The 24,931-nt window shown below is 53.7% G+C and overlaps 2 protein-coding genes across 4 annotated transcripts; both read right to left on the bottom strand.

Moving 5' to 3' along the window:
* Positions 1-15,008, bottom strand: CCAR2 (cell cycle and apoptosis regulator 2). Of its 3 annotated transcripts, none has more exons than XM_050801413.1 (21): positions 14,803-15,008; positions 13,813-13,908; positions 13,466-13,557; positions 12,946-13,037; positions 12,620-12,734; positions 12,319-12,448; positions 11,731-11,827; positions 7,266-7,385; positions 6,103-6,325; positions 5,913-6,026; positions 5,414-5,577; positions 4,831-4,993; positions 4,506-4,736; positions 4,171-4,407; positions 2,901-3,045; positions 2,687-2,769; positions 1,980-2,126; positions 1,737-1,848; positions 1,452-1,640; positions 1,110-1,315; positions 1-831 (listed from the first exon to the last, which is right to left on the bottom strand). In XM_050801413.1, the coding sequence occupies exons 2-21, from the start codon at positions 13,868-13,870 to the stop codon at positions 787-789; spliced, it is 2,763 nt and encodes a 920-aa protein (XP_050657370.1). In that variant the 5' UTR covers positions 13,871-13,908; positions 14,803-15,008; the 3' UTR covers positions 1-786. The 3 variants fall into 3 exon arrangements, with proteins under 3 accessions (XP_050657370.1, XP_050657368.1, XP_050657369.1); XM_050801411.1 differs by having other exon boundaries at positions 4,822-4,993; XM_050801412.1 differs by lacking the exon at positions 14,803-15,008 and adding an exon at positions 14,227-14,636 and having other exon boundaries at positions 4,822-4,993.
* Positions 15,009-15,475: 467 nt separating this feature from the next.
* C8H8orf58 (chromosome 8 C8orf58 homolog) lies at positions 15,476-19,810 on the bottom strand. Its single transcript, XM_050801437.1, is given in 7 exon segments — positions 15,476-16,330; positions 16,333-16,421; positions 16,968-17,074; positions 17,298-17,410; positions 17,530-17,638; positions 17,780-17,920; positions 18,269-19,810. Coding segments are annotated over 7 exon segments (1,425 nt in total). The 5' UTR covers positions 19,007-19,810; the 3' UTR covers positions 15,476-16,202.
* Between the last annotated feature and the right edge of the window lie 5,121 nt (positions 19,811-24,931).

A 24,931-nucleotide genomic window follows, 5' to 3' on the forward strand; every position in this document is an offset into this window, starting at 1 on the left:
TTTGTTTTTGACTTTGGTTTATTTAAAAAACAAGCCAAAAAAAAAAAAAAAAAACCCAACTTTATATACAAAGTCAAACTGAAACCACGGATTATGGAAAGAGGCAAGAATTATGGGTAACAGGGGAGAAGGCTGGGCCAGAGCCAATACCACATTCTGAACACAGGAGCCACGGGAAAGAGGTGCTGGTTTCTTCTGGCAAATCTGGGGTGACTGAACACAGTGTTCTATTGGCAAACCCAGCCCAACACTGAGCACTGTCTAGCATGGACTCCATTCCCGTGATGGCCAAGGGAGACCCTTCCCCCAGGAGCCTGCATCTGGAACCTAGCAGAGCCTGTGCCATCCGGAGGAGGGGTTGCTTAGCCCCAGCCAGGCTCCACGTCTGTCTCTTCAGTTCAGTTCACTGACATCAGACCTTGTCACACACTTGAAAAGCCTTTTTCTCCCCTGTCTTATTCTAAACTGGAAAAGGACAGGAGAAAGTCAGCACAAGACTAAAAGGGCCCCAGGAGAAATACCAAGGTTGAGGGCAATATGACATTCTAGGGGTGCAAAAGATGTTGTATTTAGTTGTTAACTGGAACCGGGGTTCCTCACACATCCATCCCACATAGCACAGCCCCCAGCCTGATGGCCTGCCGTCCCCTAGAGGCTGAGCATGGGGTCAGCCACCCCTGCCCTGGCTCCCAGGTCTCGCTCCCGCTGCTTTCTGGTACCGCAAGGGCTCCAACTTTGCCGAGCGCCACCGCTGCCCTCACAGGATGGCAGTTCCGTGTGAGGCCGTCAGTTGCTAGGTGCCGGCTCCTCTTTCTCCACCCAGCTGTCAGCCTGTTTGAAACAGATGTACCCAGAATCAGGCCTGGCAAGGCGATCTGAGGACTGCGGACTGTCTCCTGCTGGGAAGCTCCCGCTCACTGCACGCTGCTGACTGCTCAATTCCCAGAGAACCTGCAACCAGGGGCACACAGCCTGGCAAGCGACGGAAGGAAGAAGCTGGTGCCTGCTGGCCCTCTGGTCACTCCGGACATAGGGGCAAGCACCCTTCCAGGGGTTTCTGGAGCTCAGGGAAAGGAGCTGTGCTGCCTCCTGGTCCACCCCCACCTTACCTTTTCCACCACCCGCTGGATCTCCAGCTGCAGGGGGGTCAGGCGCCTGCGGAGCTCCTGCAGCAGCCGCTGGAGCTGGCTCTTCTGTCGCTCCGCCATCCGAGCGGTCTCCTCAGCCTCCGCCAGCCGGGCTCGCAGCTCCTGCATCTCTGCCGCCAGCGTCTTATTCGTTACTTCAGTGGCTGAGAAACGGTTATGGCTCTCCTCTGCAAGGTGGAGGAGGAAACAGAGGGATGGCTGCTCCATCAAGGCCCAGAGCACAGGGCAGGGCCTGAGCCTAAGCAACGGGTTCCCTACTGGTCTGCACGTGCCCCCGTGGTGGATGCAGCCCTAGGCCCTCACCCAGCTTCAGCTCCAGTGTGTGGATCTTGTTCTCTAGGTAGAGCCGGCCGCTGTCCTGCTGCTCCGCGCGCTGCAGCAGGCTCCCCACGTTGATCAGGCTGCCATTGTGGGACACCAAGGCTTTGTGTTCCGTAGGGGCGGCACCTGGCTTCGTGCTCTTCCCAGAAGGGGGCAGCAGGTCCAGGTTTCCTAGAGGGAACCATGAAAAAGATTGCAGGATGGGGTCTCCGGAGAGGGCAGCCTGCCCTACCCGTGCCCAGGAAGGCTGCAGGGCTCAGGACATACCAAAGAGCACCTCCTCGGGAAGGCCACCGTCCAGGCCCTCCTGGCGGCTGTACTGAAGGCTCCGGTACTGGCAGATGTTCTGGGTCACCACCCTGCTGACCAGCTGCTTGGCCTGCAGAAAACACACCCCCAGACACCTGCTGACCAGAAGGCCCAGTCCCCGACCCTGGCCGTGGGCAGGAACCTGGAGCAGGAGCAAGTGCAGGCCTGTGCCCATGTGCTGAGGCAGAAGAAAGAAGGTACCTGCTCTGCACTGAGCCGGATCCCAAGGGTAAGGAGGATCCTCTCCAAGTCTCGCCGGTGCAAGTAGCCACACCAGTTGGCATCAAAGAACACAAAAGCAAGCAGACAGTCCAAGGGGAGCACAGCAGAGGGATCCAGCTCCTTGGGCTGCAAAGAAAACAAAGATGAGCAGGATTTTCAAATAGTTCCCTCAGTGGCTCTATCGCCCAGGATTCAGCCTGTTCAGAATCCAGTAGGCTCGGGCCACATGCAGCTCAGGCCACATGCAGTAATGCATGCCTAAAGTCTCTGCTACTGGGAAGGCTAAGGCAGGAGCATCACTTGAACCCAGGAGTTCGAAGCTGCAGTGCACTATGCTCATGCCTGTCAACCACTGTGCTCCAGCCTGGGCAACATAGCGAGACCCCATCTCTAAAACACAAAACATCAAGCAGCCTGGCTGATGTTCATCACACCCAAGCCAGCCTTCCTCTCTGGGGCACTTTCACAAAAGCTCCTGTGCTCCTCTCTCCCATTCACCCCGACAGACACTGAAATGTTCTCCTGGAGCCTATGAACGTGCCCTTCCATGAGCCAAGGACCACACTGTGTGTTGGGTCCATCAAGAAAGGAAATCACTGGTAAGCATCCTTCTCCCAGGAGTGTGCCGAAGGCCTTGCCAAGCCTCACCACCACTAAGGCCCAGAGAGGTGGAGAAGAGGCCTCACCATGTCCTGAAGTGAAGAGAACTCCATCTCTGACTGGTTTGAGGCAACGGACCGGACCTCCGAATCCTCCAGCTTTGCTCCTGCTACAGAAAGCCCAAGATAAATGGAGAGCAGGGCCCACCCAGCTCCACAGTCCAAAAATTAAAACCAGCTTGGCCACAGGTGGAAAGCCACATCCCGAGCCTGCGAGCTCCCCTCTCACCACTCAACATACCAAACTCCTCCTCTCCATCATCCCTCAGAAGCAACAGTTCTGGGTCCAGGGCCATCTCACACAGGTCCTCGGAAGCCTCGCCCCGGGGTTTTTCTTCTTCCTCTCCCCCAGAAGAGGGTGGTTTGGGCAAAAGCCCATCCTCCTTCTAGGGAGGCAGACGAAGGTGATTAGAAGGAAGGCAGTTACCGTAATTACCAATAGTAATCATGGCTGACACCTGAGTAATAAGTATGCCCCGGGCACTGTATGGAGGGCTCTAGACACCATCTCATTTCATGTATTTATTTCATTAAGTGGAACTCAGAGCATGCCAGGGCATCACCAGACACCTGGGCTTTTTTCCTCAGGAGTTGATCTTAGTCCCAGAAGAAATTACATTTATTTGATAGTATTTAAACAAAAAACAGCTGGGCACGGTGGCTCACGCCTGTAATCCCAGCACTCCTGAGGTCAGGAGTTCAAGACCAGCCAGGCCAACATGGTGAAACCCCATCTCTACAAAAGTACAAAACCTAGCCAGGCATGGTGGTGGGTGCCTATGATCTCAGCTACTCGAGAGGCTGAGGCAGGAGAACCGCTTGAACCTGGGAGGCAGAGGTTGCAGTGAGCCGAGGTTGCGCCACTGCACTCCAGCCTGGGCGACAGAGCGAGACTCCATCTCAAAGAAAAAAAAAGACTAGTGTTTTAGAAAAGGTTTACAAATTTTATTGTTTACTTTTTTTCAAGAGAGTCTTGCTCTCTCACCCAGGGCGGAGTGCAGTGGCACGACCTCGGCTCACTGCAACCTCCACCTCCCTTGGTTCAAGGATTCTCCTGCCTCAGCCTCCTGAGTAGCTAAGAATACAGATATACACCACCACGCCCAGCTAATTTCTGTATTTTTAGTAGAGACAGGGTTTTACCATATTGGCCAGGCTGGTCTCAAACTCCTGACCTCATGATCTGCCCGCCTTGGCCTCCCAAAGTGCTGGGATTACACCCCACCTACAATATTTTCTAGTTAACCATCAGACAATCAAAGCACCCCACTCTGCTAAGCATTTTCAGTGACTCGGGTTTCTATGCTGTCAGGCTCCTCAGCCATGCTCCCTGCACTCCTCTGCGCCACCTTCCCTTCCACTAGGTGTGCCACTTACTAGCTGTGTGGCCTCAGTGCGTGCTGAGCAAGGGAGTGGGGAATGAGCTAGGGCGCAGGAAGCACTCAGAGCCCAGGGTGAAGATGCGTGGTCACGGTAAGCACTACGACAGCCTGAGGTGGCAGGATACTCACCAGTGGGGGCTCTGACTCGGCAGCCGGGCCCTCATTCTGTGCCTCATCCTTGGGCTCCTTGACCACCTCCTCTTTGATGGCTTCTTCCTCCTTGGTGGCTTCCTCCTTGGCCGCCTCCTCCTTCTCAGGTTCAGGTGGGGACACGACCTTTTCAGGAAGGCTCAGCAGCATCTTATAAACCCTATAGCCAAAATCCCTCTGGAGCATCTCCAGAAACAGCTCAGCCAGCACCATCACCTGACGGGGATGTGGCAGGGTCCATGAGCATCAGGAAGAAAGACTGCTCAAGGCCCACAGATCCCAGCCCATAGCCTCCCCAAGACTCTGACACCTGCCTCAAAAGAGATCCTTTCTTTTGGCCTCCGATCCTCCACAATCCCATGGAGGGACAGGTTCACACAGCCAGGGCGTGCGATGACAGCAGGTTCTAGCGGGGGTGGAGGGGCCTCTGGGAGATCAGTGTCCGTTTCCTGCTGTGTGCTGGCCTCTGAAGGTTCTGCGTTCCGTCTAGAAGTGTCTGCTGCTTGCTCCAAGGCGTCCGGTGCCTGTTCAGTAGGCTCCATTTCCTGTGACAATAGCCAAGATGAGACCCTCTGGGTCCCAGGATCAGGCCACCTATATCTCCCGCTGCTGGCTAAGGCACAGCCTTACCCCTGGTACCTCCTGGGTCGAAGGAGCTGCCTCTGCAGCTTTCTGCTGGCACAGGGCCTCCCACTCCTCCAAAGTAGGCATGATGGTCCAGACGTCCGGCAGGTATACCACCACTGTCTGGAGCCGCCGGGGGGGTCCCGGCTGCAGGTACTGAAACTCGGCAAAGCGCCACCTACACATAGCAAAAGGAAGTACTAACTTCGTTACTGACAACTCCACGCAGACACCACATTCACAGGCAAGGGCTTCAGTTTCCAGTCAGCACTCAATAAGCACATACTGCAAGCCAAGCTTTGAAAACACAACAGCAAAGCTACAGACCAAGTCCTCAAGAAATGGTCACGGGGAGGCCGCAACCATACAAGCACCCTACAAGGTGTGAGGACAACTCGAGGGAGTCTCAAGTGCAGCCTGGGGCTCAGCCGGCTTTTGGCATACACCCCACCCTAGCCTGAGGCAGTAGAGGGGGCAGGAGCGGGACTAGGGGGCAGAAGAGAGCTAACCAGCAGAAAGGGGCAGGGACTGGGCCTCCCCAACAAAACCTCCCCAACCTGCTGGGTTGGTACAGCCGAGGCTCAGGAAGCCCACTCACCACTTGGTGCAGCCACTCAAGTCAATGCCGGTCTGGGCCTGCGCACAGCGGATGGCGGTGCGCACCAGCACCTGTGGGTCAGCCTGGGGGTCGAGGCCATCCAGGGAAGGAGACCATTCACCCCCAACCAGCACTGCCTCTTCTTCTTTTCTGCCCAGCAAAAACTGCAAAAAGACATCAGGGATATGAAACAAAAAACTCCGTTACCTGGGTCTCCCACTGCAGGGCAAGGCTGCCGAATATCAGGATGAAGGGAGCAGGAAGTGGGGAAGTCCATCACACAGTGAGGTCTCTATCTGCTAACATGAGCCAGCCACCTAGCTCTCCCTGACTAGTCAGAACAGCTCTGAGCTGTACCTTCCTCCTGGGTAAAATGAGGGGCATTCAGCTCCGAGATGCTTCGTTTCTGTGCATTCAGGAACAGGAGCCGAGCACTCGAAACATGACAGGTTCTGGACATTACCAGTGAATGCATCTCCTCCTGCCCTCCAGCTCTTACCTTAATCTGCTTCAGAGGATGCTCTGGCGTCTCCCTTGGCTCAGCCATGTCATCCACAAAGAGCATGCAACAACGATACAATTCCTCCAACCCCGGGGAAGAGAGCAGTAGTACCTGTGCAGGAGGAGACACTCAGAGCTGCCTTCAGCCTCCAGAGATCAGGTTAAGTGACAGACACCTGTCAGCTTACCTTGGAACTATAAGCGGGGTCACTGTCTGCAGGGATGGGCTCAGCACCAGCATCTGGAGCTGCCTCCTTTTCAGAAGAGACCTGGATCCGGCTCGGGTGATGGAGGGAAAAGGGTTGGCTCAGAGGGAAGGCTGACAGCCAACTCAGATGCACGGACAGAAAATCTGAGGGGACCAGGAGGCTGCGGTAACGACGCTGGAGTTCTAGGAAGTCACAGACGGGGCTATAGGAAGACAACAAGGGAATCCAGACTGAGCAAACACTAAAAATTACAAATGAACATCAAAGAGTTTAAAAAATGGGCAAACTTTTTTTAGTCTGAGAAAGAACTTTTGAAGTAAGGCACCTCTCAAGGAAGCTAGATCAGATCTGACCACTTAACTTACAACCTCTAGATGGCAAAAGTCAAACTAGGAAAGGGAAAAAAGAAAACACTTATAATACAGGACAAAGAAATGGATCATTGCCTTAATATAAAAGAACTTACAAATCAGTAACAAAGTTCAAAAGCCTAAAACAGAAAATTGACATCAATAGGTTCTTAAGAGAAATACATAAGAATTAAAAGCCCATGAAAATATGCTCAATCTCACTTATAATTAAAGAAATGCAAATCACATTATCATGTGTCACCAACTAGACAAAGATGAAAAAGTCAGCTAACAGTGTTGGGAAAGGCATGGGGAAATAAGGATTCCAAACCCCACTGGTGGCAGCAGAATGGGCACAGCCTCTTCGGGAGAACTAGCAATAGTTATGGAAGCTTAAAGCAAAGCCTTTGAGCCAGCTGCTCCATTTCTAGAAATTGATCGCAACAAATACAAAGGTGTAGGTAGAAGGATGTTCATTCCAAGAAAATTTAGGATAGAGTGCTAATGGAGAACTGGTTAAATAAATCATGTTCATCCATTCAATGAATACTGTGTAGTTGCCAAAAAAAAAAAAAACTGGATCTAATAAATGTTCATATGAAATAAAATCTAAAGTACATTCAGTGAAAAGGCAAACCACCAAACAGTATGTACAACAGGTTTCCATGTGCTTTTTGTTTTGTAAGAAAAGGCTGTGAGAACACACATGTGCACTTGCATAGACCCCATCTCATTTACATGAGAAACTATTACCAGCAGCAAGTCTCAGCCCACCTCAGCCCCGCCGCTCACCTGTCCACAGTGTAGGGAGTGAGGTGGACCCGGTAAGGAGGCAGGTCATGCCTTGGCTTCTTAGCACCCCAGGGCTCTCCAGCAGCCCGCTGTTTGCGTTTCTTGGAGTCATAGTCATCGCTAGAGGTTGACCCATCACCAACAGTAAGAAATCACATTGTTATATGTATTCAATACACACTGAACCAAAAGAATTGGAAACAAGCGCAATCCCTTACATTCAATACATGGAAAAATAAGCCATGCTAACAGCCATATGACAGAATGTTACAAAAATATTAAAATGGATATTTACACTCTTTTAACAACACAGAAAAACATTCCTGTTAAGCAAAAAGCACACTCTGCAACATTGTATACACAGTAGGCCTGAGCTACTGCAAAAACAACTTTAGAAGACTGAAAGGAAATAAAATATTAATGTTGGAAGCCTCCAGTAAGCTTACAAATAATTTTCCATTTTTCTGCACTTCATAAATTATAGTTAAAATGTTTTTTTGAAATGAGAAAAAAAACTCATTTCTCTTTTAAAAACAAGGGACGCATATATGAATCCATGCTATGCGTTCTATAAAGTTTATTAGAAGAGACAGTTACAAGGTGCCTGTAATCCCAGCACTTAGGGAGGCTGAGGTGGGCGGATCACTTGAGGTCAGGAGTTCGAGACCAGCCTGACCAACATGGTGAAACCCTGTCTCTACTAAAAATACAAAAAAGTAGCCAAGTGTGGTTGCACATGTCTGTAATCCTAGCTACTCAGAAGGCTGAGAGAGGAGAATCACTTGAACCCGGGAGGTGGAGGTGGCAGTGAGCCGAGATCATGCCATTGCACTCCAGCCTGGGCGACAGAGCGAGACTCTGTCTCAAAAAAAAAAAAAAAAAAAAAAAGTGACAGCTACAAATCCTTAATAATACACATTAAAGTCATAAAAACAAACCATTTGCTCCAATAGTTCCACTCTTGAAAATTTGTCCCAAGAAAGTTAATTCAAAAGAAGAAAGGCTACACATAGTGAAAAAATAGGAAGCAGCATAAACAGAATAAAAAGCCAAATACCCAGATTTTTATAGTAAATAAAAACAATCACGCAGCCATTAAAACACTCAGGATTATGCTGCAATATGGAAAACTGTTTATAAATACACAAAAATAATTTGAACTCTAAGATTAAAATTGCAAAAAGCATGCACATGTATAGATTTAAACTAGAACACAGGAGAAAAGAGTGGCAAGAGATTTTCCTTTTTTTTTTTTTTGAGACAGTCTCACTCCGTTGCCCAGGCAGGAGTGCAGTGGCGTGATGTCAGCTCACTACAACTTCCACCTCCCGGGTTCAAGCAATTCTCCTGCCTCAGCCTCCCGAGTAGCTGGGAATACAGGTACCCACCACCATGCCCGGCTAATTTTTTTTTAGTAGAAATGGGGTTTCACTATCTTGGCCAGGCTGGTTTTGAACTCCTGACCTCAAGTGATCTGCCTGCCTCAGCCTCCCAAAGTGCTAGGATTACAGCTGTGAGCCACCGCACCTGGCCTACATATTTCTATTATTTTAATTTTATATAATAGCATGTACTGCTTTACACATTTTTATAAGTCACTACAGTATTACACTGTAACTACATTGTAAGTACAATAGATATGGGTACAATAAATAAAAATAATTGAGAAGAAAAAACCTTTAGACCATTCATTATAAAGTACCAGACTGATAAGGGGAAAAGCCCCCATGTCACATGAGAGAAATAAAATCAACTGTCATTTATCTGTGCCTCGGTAACTGAGTTGATTGTATTTACCGGAAGGTTTCTGTTCTGCCTTTTAGACCTGCCTGGGTCATTTCCCTATTCATCACACCCCAGTGACTAAGCTGAACAGATTTATCATGAGGCCTGTTCTTTTCTGTTGGCCTGGGTCACTTCCATGTGCATGAGCATCTGCATCCTAAAGTGGCCTTATTCTCAAGCCTCGATGGGATGTCAGTAGCCCGTGTGTCTAATAGAAGACCCATGCCAAAGCCGCTGTGACAACCTTCCAGCTCACAGTAATGCCACTGGCCTCTAGCTAAACTGTTATGATCCACTCAACGGTGTACACTGTGTGGCCACTTTCCTCCCCTTCCTGTACACTGTCAGGAGGTCATAAGGCAGCACCAGGGGCTGAGCTCTCAGGAACCACAGCAGCAGAGCCCACCTGGGTACACCTGTCTAAAAACCGCAGCTCAGTAGTAGCTGCTCAATAAAGACATTGTTCTCTGCATCCCAAAGCCAGGAATTCAAAATAAAGCTTGGCTTCCATGCAAAACATTAATGTGGTTGAGTCCTTCATAAAAGTTGCAAAACTAAATAAATAAAAGTTACTGCCCCAGAATGACCTACTTTGTACCACCCTTGGCCCCACTCTGCACATTCTCTCTACTGACCGATGTTAATATCATATTTCCTTCCCAATGGTGGTATAGGTTGAGTATCCCTTACCTGAAATGCTTAGGACCAGAAGCGTCCTGGGTTTGGAATGTTTTTCAGATTTTGCAATATTTGCATTATACCTACTGGCTGAGCATCCCAAATCCAAAACTCCAAATCTGAAATGCTCAATAAACATTTCCCTTGAGCGCCATGTCAGCACTCAAAAGTTCTGGATTTGAGAGTATTTTGGGTTTTAGGATTTAGGATGCTCAACCTGTACATCCTTTCTGTAGAAGCTGTGACACTGAAGCCAATGGCCAAAGTAATACAACAGACCTTGCATGGGTCTCAGCACATCCAGGACAATCAAATGCAACTGACTAGAGAAAGCCTGAAATTAACCCTAAAGCAGAAAGTCCACAGCAGTCACAGAGCTTCACCCAGGCTACGCTGTCTCAGAAGGCACCTGCTGTGATTTTGTAATGAAGCCTTTAATAAACTCACACAATATGAGAGGTAGAAGGTCCTTGGAAACTGAGGACCAGGAAGATGCACAGGACAAGAGAAGTGGGTAAATGCAAAACATATACCAGCCACTGGATATACTTATATACTTATGAATATGGTGTCTACAATGGAGAATGGGACACAGGGTTTCAAGTAGTGGAAACCCCATGGCAAACAATCCCAAAGCTTCCCCCTAGTTAGAATTCACAATGGTGAATTCCCACACCTGTAATCCCAGCGCTTTGGGAGGCTGAGGTGGGAGGATCACTTGAGCCCAGGAGTTCAAAACCAGCCTGGGCAACATGGCAAAACCCTTTCTCTGCCCCCCACAAAAATAAATAAATATTTACTTATTTTTTGTAGAGATAGGTTCCCAAAGCACTGGGATTTATAGGCATGAGCCACTGCACCCAGCCTTACAAAAAACGTTTTAAAAAATTAGTCAAGCATGGTGGTGCACACCTGCAGTCCCAGCTACTCCAGAGGCCGAGGCAGGAAGATGGCTTGTGCCAGAGAGATCAAGGCTGCAATGAGCCATGATCACGCCACCATACTCCACTCTGCGTGACAGAGCAAGACCTTGTCTCAAAAAAAAAAAAAAAAAAAAAAAGGGTTAAGGGTTACATGAGATTTCCCATTTGTCAAAATTGTCAAGATTTGTGCATTTCAATCTACGTAAGTTCCACCTTAAATTTTTTTACCTTAACAAAATCAAGTAGGAGCAGTGAGTAGATGGAGGTAGAGATGAAAAAGAATGGTAGCTGATACTTGAAGCAGCTAGGTAATGGGTATAAGGTTCCTCATACCTTTCTGTTTACCTTGCATATACTAAAATTCTCCACTATGACAAATTTAAAATGAAGACAGAACTAGAACAAGTCTTAAATCAGGCTAGAGCTTAACTTTTAAAGGTACAAGCAAAACACTCAGGGAGAGTGAGACTGAGGAAGGAACACGTGAACTGGAGAGAGGACAGGACAGCATGCTCCTGGTGGTCCCCAATGCTACAAATGAGACAGGATCACCAGGATACCCTAAAGGCCCAAATCAGCCATGCTTGCTCCACACATGGCTGAGAAAGCTACCTGCATGTCCAAGGCAGAGTGCAATATACATCTTCTAACAGCATACTTATGAGAATAGTGTCTATAAAGGAACGTTTTAAACAACTAAAAGAGATACTGCAGTGTTACTTTTGACGTGTTACTATTGAGTTTCCATTCCTGTCATCTCAACTTAGGAACTAGAAATAAAAGAGTATTTAAGAAATATCTCAACATGACATTTTCAAAGATGAACTGTATCAACTCCCTACTTGCTAAACCACTGTATAAAATTCCAATATTTTTATATGCATTTCAGTGTGTCCACATACTTCAGAGAAAAGGGACTAGGATCTAGCTGCAGGCAGAGAATGTCAGTGGTAAGCATAGCCACCTTCCAAGCAGTAGACCTGGCTTCACTTCCTGGCCAACACAAAAAAATAATAATAATAAAATAAAGAGAATGTTAGTGTCAACAAGTGGCCAAAAAAGGAACATCATCCTCTTACCTTCGGCCCTGATCCAACCGTCCATGAGGGCCCCGGGCAGGAAATCTGTTCAGGTGGCTCAGGTGAAGTGTGTGGGATGTCTGGAAGAGACTCAGAGCTGCAGAAAGGAAATGACTGGTGACTCAAAAACCCTAAAAACCAGCTGGGCGCAGTAGCTCACGTCTGTAATCCCAGCACTTTGGGGGGATAATGCGGATGGATCACTTGAAGTCAGGAGTTCAAGACTAGCCTGGCAAACATGGTGAAACCCCGTCTCTACTAGAAATACAAAAAATTAGCCAGGCGAAGTGGTGAATGTCTATAGTCCCAGCTACTCAGGAGGCTGAGGCAGGAGAATGGCTTGAACCCAGGAGGTGGAGGTTGCAACGAGCCAAGATCGGGTCATTGCACTCCAGCCTGGGCAACAGAGCAAGACTCCATCAAAAAAAAAAAAAAAAATCCTAAACACCTATCCAAATCACCCACCTTTCTTCCAGTACACAGAAATACCCACCTCTACGCTAATGGACTTTCAGCAACAACCTGAAAGTCCATTGATCCAGACTACCCCATAAAGCCACACTCCACAATAGTACCACTCGTACTCACGCTTCTGAGGAAAGAGTGGGGGAATCCGGTGAGGCTGGAAGATCAACTGAGGCTGAGCTCCCAGGATCCCCTGCTTCTGGCCCAGGGCTGCTACATGCAGAAGGGGAGGTGCTGGGGACTTCAGTAGGGGCTGCAGAACAAGAGCCAGGAAATTCAGGGGACCCCATGGTTGAGGCACTCACTACCTTGGAAAGATACAGTCCCACCCCCTTGAGAAAAGTCAGGGTTTTGCCCAGCTATCAGGGCACAGGGGCTTCCATCCCTCCCCTTTCCAATGCACATGCTAAAGAGAGATGAATACCTGGTTGGAGAGCGTTTGCACCTTGACAGCATTCCAGGGCACTGCCTGGCCTGGGTTGTATGCAGCCTTCACCAGCACCTTCTCACCCAGCTGGGGCAGCCGGCCCTTCACCACACTGCCAGCACACAAGCCAGGAGGCCCCGTTAGGAGAGGGACCCTGGCCAAGCCACCCTGACTGCCCCATGAGGCCTTTCCCATCAAGATTTCCCACACCTTGCACAAAAACAGCAAAGCAATGGCTTTGGGGAGGGGGGTGGGCAATACCAGCACGGTGACAGAACTGAATCCAATAAGCATTTCCAGTAGGGGACCAACCTCAAGCCTACCTTAGCTGAAAAAAGACCTCTTCATCCACAACCCCAAAGTAGTCATGCAAGCTGGTAACAATACCAGTGAAGACCCGCTGTTTCTCCCCACCCTGTAAGAAAAGGGAGCAGTTGAAAAATAAAAGAGAGGAAGCTGGACAAAATCACACTCTGCCATGAAAGTCTCATCTCAACCCACACCCCTGCTCAGCGTACTGCATCAAGAGTTCACACAGAGTGAAATACAAGTGTGTGGTGGGCATACTCCATCATTAAGGGTCGGGGCATGTTTGAGCTGGTTCTTGACCCACAACCTTCTTCTAGGACTTCCAGTTCATTAATTCCAAGACGTATGCTAAAAATTTCCCTGGAGCGAGAAATGAAGATGCCCCAGTCTGAAGGCTATCTGGGAAACTCCGTATTAGCCTACTACCAGGAAAGGGGTCAGAAATGATAAACACTATTATGTAAGAGATGAAGAGCACCAGGCCTCCATGCATCCAGTCCCAAGGGCAGAAACTACAAGGGATGCCCAACCTACCTGAAGGTGCCTGGCATTCTGGGACAGTTCTGTGGCCACAGGAGGAGTGAGCAAACCAGGAGGAGGGCCCAGAAGAGATGTTGAAGCTGTGCCTATGGGGAAAGAGAAGCAATCTACAGGAACCACCCCTACCACCTTAAGCACTAGAGTCAACCAAAGGATGTGGTAAATGCAAAGGCTACAGCTCCAGCCAGCTCCTCCACAGGGCTTCACTGGCAACCACGGTGGGAATCTCCTGTTTTCCAGAGGAACATCAGCAGCAAATTGCTCTCCACCAGGGAAACCCCAAACTAACTCCACAGCACATACTTCCCAGGATGAGGCCAGGTAGGGAAAAAAGTGATCACCTGAGAAGTTGCGTCCCCCTGGAAGTGGGTTGATCCGCTGGCGCTTAAACTGGGACATTGGGAACGCTGTCCTCTTTCAGAGTCGTGGGGAAAAGCCTTCAATCCAAAAAGAAAGAAGTTAACAGCTCACACGGGAAATTTCCATCTATACCCGGAAAAGTGGAGAATCTTAAATAAGGATATTAATGAAAACAGGGAGGTGGGTAATGAGAATGAATGAAGGCAATGGATGGAGAAAATATAGAGAAGTAAGAAATGGAACAATAAATTACATTGTTTCAGTTTGCCCTCACAATAACCTAGTGATGGGTCATATTGTCATGCTGTTTTACAGACAAGGAAACTGGTGCTCAGAGAGAATCAAGAGACTTGCCCGGGGCCACATAATCAGGTAGTGACAAAACTGGTACTCACACCCAGGCCACCCAACAACTTAGCGCTCCTCTCACTATGCCACGCCACCCCCAGAGTAGTTGGCGGGGTGAGGGGCTGGAGAGAGCCCCGATGACATTCCTTCATTCAAAAACATCCGCCAAAACCCTCCACGCAGGGCCCGGAAAAATGGAGGAGACCGGTGCCGGCGAGGAGATGGTGTGAGCCCTCTCCCCGGAAGCCCGACCCGTTGTTTCCTCGACCGGCTGGTGGGAAGGCAGCTCCCTGGCCGACCGAACGCGAAACCGGCTGCGCGCCACCCTCCTGCTCCCACGCTCCCGGGCCCTCCGCTCCGGCCTCAGCAGCCGCCAGCGCCAGGTCTCCCGGCAGGGCCGCGGCGAGGCCACCGAGGGAGGACTGAGGCGCGCGGTTTCTCCTCCTCCCGCCCGCCCCCAAGGCCGAGGCCGTTGCCAGGGAGACGGGACTTGCAGTCCAAAGAGGGGCTCGGCCCCTTCCGCGCCCCACGCATCTTCGCCGCCCGGCCCTCGCAGTCCCTCGGTCAGCGGAGGGACGGAGGGGCGAAGGGGCAGAGGGGCGGCGAGGGGCCCCCTAACCCACCTGCGGGCCAGGGCAGCGACACCGGGGGGACAAAGACACCCGGAACCACCACAGCCGCTGCTGCCGCCGCCACCGGAAGTGCCTCTCCGGAAGCGCGACCACTGGTCGGAAGCTGCCACTCTCCCGGATATGGTCCCTCCCTCGTCTCCGCCGACCTCTCCCTTCCCCCACGCCGGCCTGCCATCCCGCGGCAACTGGGGAGCGGAAGTGCGCCTTCCCGGATCGAATGCGCGTCAGGAAGTCGCGCCTCGATAGTGTCCTCGCTAAAGAATCCCATCAGAAAAGAAGGCTTCGGATCATTGGTTCCGGAATCAAAGGCAGCGGGAGCCGGACTACCCCAAACACAAGGAACCCCCGACTGCTTACCACGCCCGCCTCCCTCTGGCAGTCGAGACTGCAACAGATGAGGAAACCAGCCCCTCCTGACTGGAGGAGGAGGATGCCTATCAGTGGCCATTTCTAAGAGACATTCCTGTGTCTGACTCAAGCCAGTGACCCCCATGCCTATAGCCAGTGAGGAATCAGTGCCCTAATTCTCAAATATGAAATCTAAGAGGCCTCAATGAAGTGGCCTGCTCAAAATCTTGCCAGAGATCGGCCATTAGCAATCCCATGCCCCCCGTATCCCTCCAGCCTTACTTTCCCCTTTCCTATTCACTTAACGTTTACAAAGCACTTTGAGGCAGTTTAATCTCACTTTATCCTCATAACAAGTCTGTGAGGTAGGTAGGGCAGGCATCATTATTCCCAGCTGGAAACTGTGGCTCAGAAAGGTTGATTTAGGGTCTAAAAACTAGTACAGGCATCTGGTTTGAGTTAGGGCCTGTAAACGCTAGCACGGGGGAGAGAAGCTGAGCACTGGCTTTGAAAGTTATTCTTCTGTTCCCAGGTTGTCCCTGATCTTCCTCATTTCTGGTGCAGTCTTCAGGAGTCTGGGGCAAGACTCCATGCAGAGGCAGTCAAAGCCACACCGTTCTCTGTCCCAGGGCTGCCAGCACGGCTCTGAGGCAGAAAGCTCAGTAATTGCCCACTGGGGAATAAAGGTCAGTTCCATCCTTCTGCAGTGACCTCCCCCAGAATATCAACCCTTTGGATGCATTATTTCAGAAGAGATGGTTGGATCCAGCCAGCTTGCAACACTGACAGTCACACAGAGATATGCATACCATTGTGCATAAATACACATCTGCAACATGCTGGGCCCAGACAGGTCACCGGGTCAAAAACACTCCATGGACACCTGATAATGAGTGAGTTCACATTGTGGAAGCCCAGGGATTTCTGGTGAGGAACAGCCCTGGAGCTGCCGCATCTTGGGGGCCTCTCAAGAAACCAGGGCTCCTGACCAGACTGCTTAGAGGAGAAAGATTCACCCTCCACTCAAGAGAGGAGGGCAGGCATCAGCAGCTTTTCCTGGCAATGTGGAGAAGCAGCAACAGGCCAAAGGGCGAGGAAGACTTCACAGCAAGTCCCCTCCACCCAGGGTCACCAGGTGCACCGAGAGGTCTCAGCCTACAGAAAGGTTTTGTGCTCGTTGTTTCTTAACCACTAATGACGGCATAAAGGTTTTCCGGTGGGGGCGGCACTGAGGCCTTTCAGGGAGGTCCGTGGACTCGATCCTGTGGAATAAAAAGAAGACATTAGGCTAGGAAGAGAAAATAAAACTAACAATGGTCCTAGAGTTGAGAGAACATGATTCATCTACTGGCAGGTAGCAGGGTGGGGGTGTGACCTGGGGCTGTTAAATGACTTGGTACTTCTTACCCCTGGAGAACTATTCGGTACAAGCCCCGAGGCATGATGGCCTTCACCCACTGTGAAATCCTTTGTGCTCCACCTTGCTCTCCCCACAAACCTGGGAGGTGGCCTAAATGTCAGCATTGAGGGTGAGGGGTTGCTGAGCTGGGGTAGGCAGATTTCCCACATTCTGGTCCTGGCTGTCGCTGACGTGTGGCTTTGGAAAAGCAACTACCCCCAACCGCACCCAGAACCCAGCCTCCTTATCTGCAAATAGGGTGTTTTAACTACTGTTTCTTCTAGCAGCCCCTCCCAGACTGCCTCTCAAGTTTCGCGGGGACAATACTGACAACTGGCATGACAATCTCTGCATCCTGGCTCATCAGTCTCCTCTCCGTGCCCTAACCTGGGCTGGGCACGGGGCTCACCTGGGGTCAGAGCCATCAGGAGGGGCAGGGGGCTCAGGGTGGTGGTGGCTTCTCCGGCAGATCCGGTTGAGCAGGACCTTGACCTTGTCCCAGTGGGAGAAATCCCGCTGAGCAGAGGAGGAGGGGTCACCAAGAGCCCTCCCCACACTCAGACCCCCAACCAAGCTCCCAGAGACAGCTGTCACCACAGCCAGGATGAATCGCCTGCTCCAAACAGGAATCAATCCTGTCATTTTCCCAGAGTTGCTGGCCCCCAGAATGCCCATGCATCCCCACCTCCCCTCCCCCCACTCCAGCCCACCACCTGCCCCACATACACCTGTCCCCTACCTTGTGTCCCTGGGAGGATGGCAAGTGGTACGCTGGCTCCCCTGGGGTTTCTGGCAGCCTGGGAGGGTTGGCGCTGGGCACCTCCACCTTTGGGGGTGAAGCAGCCTTTGCCCCTTCAGAAAAAGAATCAGGTTGGCCAGGGCCAGAAGACACCCCATCAAGCTTCGGCTCAGAGGACCTGCTGGTGGGACCCCAGGCATGCAGGACAAAGGGCGACACGATGGCCCCTCACCTGTCTGCTCTGTCTGGCTTAGCAGCTCCCATGGCCGCTGCCCCCCATTACCTGGGGTGTGTAAGGGGGACGGTAAAGGGGCTCGGGCTGACTCCTCCTCACCGGGATCCTGTGCACAGGAAAGACAGGTGATCAGGGCCTGGTTAGAGGGGTGAGGCTGTTCTGAGGGCAGCCACAGTTTCCGGGGTCCCATCTGTCCTCTCCCTCCCCCACTCGCTGGCCCGACTACCCCCACTCGAATCTCACTCACCCCTGGGGGCCTCTGGATCCGCAGCTGCAGGTAGAGCTGCTGGAGCCTTGCCATCTGCTCCAGCACTAGGCACAGGTGTTCCAGATAGCGAAGACCCTGCCCAGGGAGGCAGGCCCAGGCTCCAGGCCCCAGGCCCCCCACCTGCGGGACATTGTGAGATAGGGGAGATTTCAATCAGGCTCCTTCCCTACCCCAAGCAGCCAGGCTGGGCTCAGCCAGCAGATAGGAGCGGAGTGGGCCCCGAGGAGGAACACACGCAGCCAGCTTCCCCACTGCCCAGCGGGGCATGGTGCCAGGCAGGGCCCGTAGCTGCCCAGCTCCTCTGTGGAGGTGGCCATGCACAAATGGAAGTGGGGTGCAGCAAGAATCTAGGACACAACCCAGCAATTAGGGGCAGGGAGTGCCGCACCCCGAGAGAGCTCCAGGGAGAACCAGAGGAGCTAGGCTGTCCGTCCCGCTCTTAAACCCAGCCTGAGAGTGGGCACTCACCGCCTCTTCCTCCAGGCCTGCCTCTAGGTCTGTGTCTGCCTCCATGGACTCCGGTTCCCCTGCTCCAAAAAGGGGCACTTCACGCTCGCACTTGCTGGGCGGCCGCAGGCAGCGGTGTTGTCCTGACAAGCTAGCGGGAGCTGTTGGGAGCGGGTGGGAACGCTCCAGCACTTGCCCCAGCTTCTGGCTGGCCAGGGGCTGGTCTACATGGGCTGGGGGCTCGGGACTCCCTGAGGATTCAAAGTCCAGGGAGTCCTGAGAAAGGCCTGGTAAGGCAGCCAGGGGGCTGTCCCCAACTGCCATCTCCACTCCTGAGTCCCGGGAAGCCAGTTTGAGAAACAGCGCTTCCCTGTTGACACCTCTGAGCTTGTCACCTCTCTCCCAGGATGAGCACCCGTGGGCAGCGTCCGGGATCCGTCTGTAGGTGCTGGTGACTCCAGGCACTATGCAGCCCCGTGCCAGGCCCTCGCCAGTCCCATCTGCATGGAGAGTCAGTGTCAGGCTGGGCAGGCCACCCCCAACACCCCCAGCATTCCTGATGGCTGGCAGCACTGCCCCAGGGAGGAGTGTCCTGAACCAGTGAGGAAGGGTGGTCACTGGACAGCCACGGGCCGCCCGGATATGGCCCCAGCTATTTGGGAGATGTGTGGATGGGATTCCCTTCACAACAGTTGTTAGCGACAGGGAACCCGTGCTCTGAGCTCTGTGGTAGGCAAAGCCCTGGTAGGCCACATCCATCCATCCCTTAGATGGCCTGCGCCTGCGCTTCCCACCTAGGATCAGCCCACCATCTCCCAAGTCAGAAGTGGGGAGCCACAGGCTCTTCCGCTGCTCCCCAAGCGGGAGTAGGACTGTGTCCAGCTTCAGGGAGAGGGGAGAGGGTACAGAGAGGAAAGCCTGGGATCCAGTCTGCTCTCTGGGGGCCCCTGCGGCATCAGGATGCCAGGTGAAGTCTGTCCTGCAGCTCACGGGGAGAGTGATAAAAATCACCGCTCTAACCGATTTGGGTTTCTGTTGTAAGTGAGGAATAGTGAAGATTTTATGAGAAGTTTAAAATTAAAGAACTAAAGTGAAAGAAAGGGACGAAGGGACAGCATTAGCACCCCCTCACTGTCACCTCCGCCAGGCCCTCTCGCGACAAGGCGTCCTGGCGGAGTGAACGGTACAGGAAACAGGCCGGGGGGAGCGGGGACGACCTGCGGGGCACGCGGGAGCCGGATGCCAACCCAGGCCCCTCTGGGCAAGGAAGTGGGCCAGGAGGTCACTGGGTGGGAGAGGGGTCCGCAGCCACGGAGGGGGCTGGGGCGCGGGCGGATTCCCACATCCTCAGACGGAGCGGGAAGGTGAAGGAAGCGGAGCCGGAGGAAGTGGGGCGGAGGCGGTGGCTGGTTTAACGCCTGAGTCCAGAGGGGCTCCAGCGTGCACGGCGTCCCCTGATGACCGCCTCTCCAGAGGGAGGCGGTGAGGGAGGCGCAGCGGGGCGGGCGCCGCCCGCCGGGTGCGCGGGGCTGGGCGAGGAGCTGAGAGAGGCTGCCCGGCTTGGGGGCGGGAGGCGGCTCCGGGGCGGGGGGGCCCGGTCAGCCTGGGGGTGGACGACTCACCCCGGCCGTCCACGGCGAAGGCGCGCCGCCGGCCCATCATGACCCGCTCCCGGCCCCGGCCGCTGCAGCCTCCCGAGGATCCCGGCCCGAGTCCCTGCGGAGCGCGGGCAGCTCAGGGCGCGCGTCCCGACCCAGCTGGGCGCGGCCCCCGGACACTCCCAGCGGGGCTGGGGGGCGGAGGGTGGGGCGGCGGGGGGCGTGGCCTAGGGGGAGGGGAGAGGAAGAAGAGGGAGAGCGAGACGAGGAAGGGAGGGGCGAGGAGAGGGGAGGGGCGAGAGGAGGGAGGGGAGGGGCTAGAGGAGGGAGGGGAGGGGCGAGAGGAGGGAGGGGAGGGGCGAGACGCGGGAGGGGAGGGGCGAGACGCGGGAGGGGAGGGGCGAGGAGAGGGGGCGGGGCAAGATAAAGGATGGGAGGGACGAGGCGAGGGAGGGGAGGGGAGAGGAGGGAGGGGAGGTGGGAGAGGAAAAGGAGGAGGGGGCGAGGAGAGGGAGGGGAGAAGTGAAGCAGAGGAGAGACTCGAGGCAAGGGAGAGGAGGGGCTAGGACAGGGAGGGGAGGGGAGAGGGGACGGGCGAGGGAAGGGGCGAGAGAAGGAAGGGGTGGGGTGAGGCGAGGGAGGGGAGGGGAGGCGAGGGAGGGGAGGGGCGAGGCGAGGGAGGGGAGTGGCGAGGCGAGGGAGGGGGTCGAGGCGAGGGAGGGGGCGAGGCGAGGGAAGGAAGGGGTGAGACGAGGGAGAGGAGGGGCGGGGAGAGAGAGAGGAGGGGCGAGGCGATGGATGGGAAGGGCACCAGGTGGGGGTTGCAGGTGGCGGGGTCGCCAAGAATGGGCATACTCGGCCAGCACCTCGAAGGCCCGGACTGGGTGGCGCCCCCAACTGTGGCTGGAGCCAAAATAAGGGTCCCGATCCGCTGTTCTGCGAGGACCCGGCCCCGGCCTGGGGACGCCGTCTGGCTCGGGGCGCCGGGCCACCCGGCCCCCCAGGTTCACAAGCAGGGTCTGTTTTCCTGCCGCAGACTTACAGCCGAGGCTGGCTGGAGGGACAGACAAGAGCCCGGAAGGAAATGGGAGCCCCACGTGCCGGCGGTGGGAAGAGCCCTGACCAGGACGCGGGCACCTGGTGCTCCCCAGCCGTGTGGCTTGGGGCCAGTCCCTTGGCCGCACGGAAAGCTGGGCGATAGGAGGGGAAACGATTCCTGCCCACCGGGAAATCCTTTACAACTGCAGAACGTGCGTGTGTCCTCGGCTAGATCTGAACCCCCTCTCGGTCCCGTGCCTCTTTCTCATCCCTGGCTTCCTAAAGCTGGGGACTAGTTAGGTCTCAAGGTCTGGAAAGACGCGAGCCAGCGGGGAGCCGCCTGGAGACTGGGCCAAAGTGTAAATGTCCCCCTGTTCCCACCTCACCCCGCCTTTGGCCCGTGGGATTCCACCTCTCACTCCCCATCCTAAAAGGAACCCAAGCAGCTACTGAAGATGAGAGAGAGCTTGGTGACCAGACTGGGGCTGGTGGCCTCTAAGGAAGGCGCCTCCTCCAGAGGGAGGGGACAGGACTGGAAAAATCCCAGCAGGACCCAAATCCCCCGGAGGCAGATAAGGGAGCTGGCGGACGTGCAGACTTGCACCTGGACCTCTAGGGGAGGGGGGGAGGCTGGAGCCAGAGCCACTGGAAGGAAGTGGCTATTAACTGGGAGGTGTAAGGCCGTCTGTGCATCCCCTTCCCTTTGCTCCTTTCTGGAACCAGTCCCCAAACACCCCTTTATCAGCCACAAACTATCAGATTTTAAAACTTTATAAAATGGGGAAACTGAGGCCCACGGCCAAGCCCTGTGCAGGCCGGCTGAATGGCAGCCAAGTGCCGGAATTGCTGGCCATGTCTCAACAGAGTCATGTTCAAGCCCAGGCCCTTCCCTGCTAGCCATGGGTCCTCTGGGTTGCCCCCTCCCAGCCCAGTCCTCCTAGATAGTACCCATTCTGCTTCCCACAGGCAGAGAGAACCAGAGTGGTGGGCCTCCAGGAACTGCCTTATACAAGCCCAAGAAGATGTGTGGCATCACACTCACTGCCGTGCCAGAGCCCTGCCAGCCCTCCCTGGTTAGGAGGGAGCCCAGACTCCCTCCAAAGTAAGAGGGTGGGGGAGGGAGCCTTTGCCAGATCGCGCCCTGAATTTGGAGAATGTGGGGCAGGATTCCAAACAGTCTCTGTGGTGACTCTGGGGCAGGAATGCATTTGGAAACAGGAAGCCCAGCCAGCAGGAATGCAGTGTCTCAGCACAATGCTTTGTGTGTGACTCAAAAGAACCTCCACACACACACACCCCAACACACACTCCCCTCCAGGCCATGGTGCACCCCTCTCCCCTCCCCACACAGATACGACCTAGCCCAGGATCAGCTCACAGGAACCTGAGCCCTGTGGGGCGCGGGGGCAGGATCTGACCCAACACCCAAAGTATGGGGGTATCCCCCTTCCTGTGGCAGCCACAGCCCCAAGCCTAGAACCAGGCCAGGACTGAGTGATGCTTGAAGGAACAGGAGGGGCAGCCCCTCCGCACGCTCCTGACAAGGTAAGCCACTGCCATGAGTTCCTGAGACACAGTGTCCAGAGCAGAGTCAGCCCTCAGGCAGAGGCCACTGGTGCCCAGCGGCCCCTGCACTTCCCATGGGGAAGTCCTGGCTTCAGGAAGTGGGTTTCCTGCAAACTCAGCTGGAGCTAGTCCCTGTAGGAGGAAGCACAAAGCTGAGAGCCTAGAGAGGGCTGGGAAGGGCTGTGGTGACCTCCAGTTGTGACCAGAGGTGGCCAGAGCTGTGCCCGAAAGGCTGCCTCTGATGACAAAGGGACAAACTCTGCCCCCGACAAGCCAGAAATCCGGGAAGCAGGCTGTAGATCCATTCCTTACTAGCTAGGAGTACTTGGACCATTTACTGAACCTCCTGGTCCTCGGTTTCCTTATCTGCAGAGAGGATGATAACAGTACCTATCTCAGGTTGTGAGGGTTAAGCATTGAAAATATCCCTAGCACATCAAAAGCACTCCCAGAACTTAGCCATTATGACTGTCTAGCTGTGCAGCTTTGGAAAAGCCACTTTCCCTTCTCTAACCAAAGGGGGTTGTATCAGATGCTCCTTTGGGCCACTTCTAACTCTAACCTGTCACTTCAGTTGATCTCCACAATGCAGGAAGGGAAGAGGGCACCGCACTGGACAAAGTCCGGGGAACACAGGCAGTGTGTGGCAGAGGAAGTGGGAGCACGCAGCTAGCTGGCTTAGGGTGGGGACAAGGTCAGAGGTAAAAGACCAAAGACTGCCTGTCCCCAGCCTCCTCTGCTGACCAACTCTTAACTCCGTTCTTCCAGAGGTAGGGTGGGGACAAGGTCAGAGGTAAAAGACCAAAGACTGCCTGTCCCCAGCCTCCTCTGCTGACCAACTGTTAACTCCGTTCTTCCAGAGGAGTTTGCTCCCGAGCCCAGGCTGATTGTGTGGCTGCAGAGAAATCTGGTGCTGAAATACTCAGGACACCTGGAAGGAGAGCCGGCTGCCACACCAAAGAACAAGGGCCAGAGGGGGATGTGAGCTGGAAACTACAAAGCCTTTAGAAGGCATTCGACACCTCACAGAATACCCATCATTTCACATGTCCCCACTCCCCACTTCTCCCCCTCCACTCCCATGACACTGCTGGCCCAGTATGGCATGCTACATACAGTTGGGAATCTATCCATAGCAGTAATCCAAACCATCTTTTCCAACCTGTCACTTCTCTGCTTACAACCTTCCAAGTGTTCCCAGAGCTGGGCGAGGTTAGCTCACGCCTGTAATCCCAACACTTTGGAAGGCCAAGGTGGGAGGATGGCTTGAGGCCAGAAGTTCGAGACGAGCCTGGGCAATATAGCAAGACCCCATCTCTTAAAAAAAAAAAAAAAACCTTAAAAATTAGCTGGGTGTAGTGGTGCCTTCCTGTAGTCCCAGCTACTTGGGAGGCTGTAGGAGGATCTCTTGAGCCTGGGAGGTGGAGGCTGCAGTGAGCTAAGATTGCACCACTGCACTCCAACCTAGGCAATAAAGCAAGACCCTGTCTCAAAACAAAGTGTCCCTAGAGCCTCAAGGGGAAGTTCAAACCACTTCTGGCATTGTCAGCTCCCCTCCGATCTTATCTCAGTGTTCCCATTGGCCACTGCTCTGAGCTAAGCATCCCTCCAGCAGCCACCCCATCACTCAGCATTCCTCTTCTCCACCTCTCCAAGACCCAGCCCTCCTTTTGCATCATGGCCACTGCTTTGAACTCACTGGACGCTCCTCCGTGCGTTCCAAGGTAGCCCTTAGCGCTCACTACCACGTCCCCTTATTAATTCATGCCAGCTCAGTCGCTGCCACTGGCCTTCTACCTCCAGGAAAGCATGAGGAGTGCTGTATCCTTCCGTACTCCCACTGTGCCCAGAAGCCCAGTGTTGCCCCGTGAATGGGCCCCGCCGTGGGCTGCACTGGACACTAGGTGGCGCCAAAGAGGCTACCCCGTTTCTGACCAGCACCCGGGACCCATAGATTCCTGAGCCAGACAGCCTTGATCTTTTCTGTAAAAATAAAGATCTTTCTCAGGCAGCCATCCAGGCAATAGGTGAGACGATGATATCATGGTGTAAATTATATCTACAGGTGCCTGAAGAGGCAACACAAACATCTGTGCCAAGATTCCTTCCACAAAGAGCCAGAGAGCACAAAGCTGCCGGCAGGAACCAGCCAGGCACCCTGGAAAGCCCAGCTTTGATCTCTGAAAAGAGAGCAGGGGCTGCCCCCTCCACAGCAGCCTCTGGGACTAGCACTAGGGGTAGTGGGTGAATCAGGCCCAAAATCCTAGGCTGGCAGGGGGGACCACTGTCCCCTGCCTCAACTCAAGTGCACCCCCAGGGCAGCTCACCTGGCACTGGCCACATGCATTCGTGTTTTCTTGTTTTTTCAAGAGACAGGTCTCTCTCTCTCCCAGGCTGGAATGCAGTGGCATGATCATAGCTCAAGGCAGCCTCAACCTCCTGAGCTCAAGGGCTCCTCAGGCCTCCCCAGTACCTGGGGTTA

The sequence above is a fragment of the Macaca thibetana genome, chromosome 8 (assembly GCF_024542745.1).
Source record: "Macaca thibetana thibetana isolate TM-01 chromosome 8, ASM2454274v1, whole genome shotgun sequence".
NCBI classification, from domain to species: Eukaryota; Metazoa; Chordata; class Mammalia; order Primates; family Cercopithecidae; genus Macaca; species Macaca thibetana.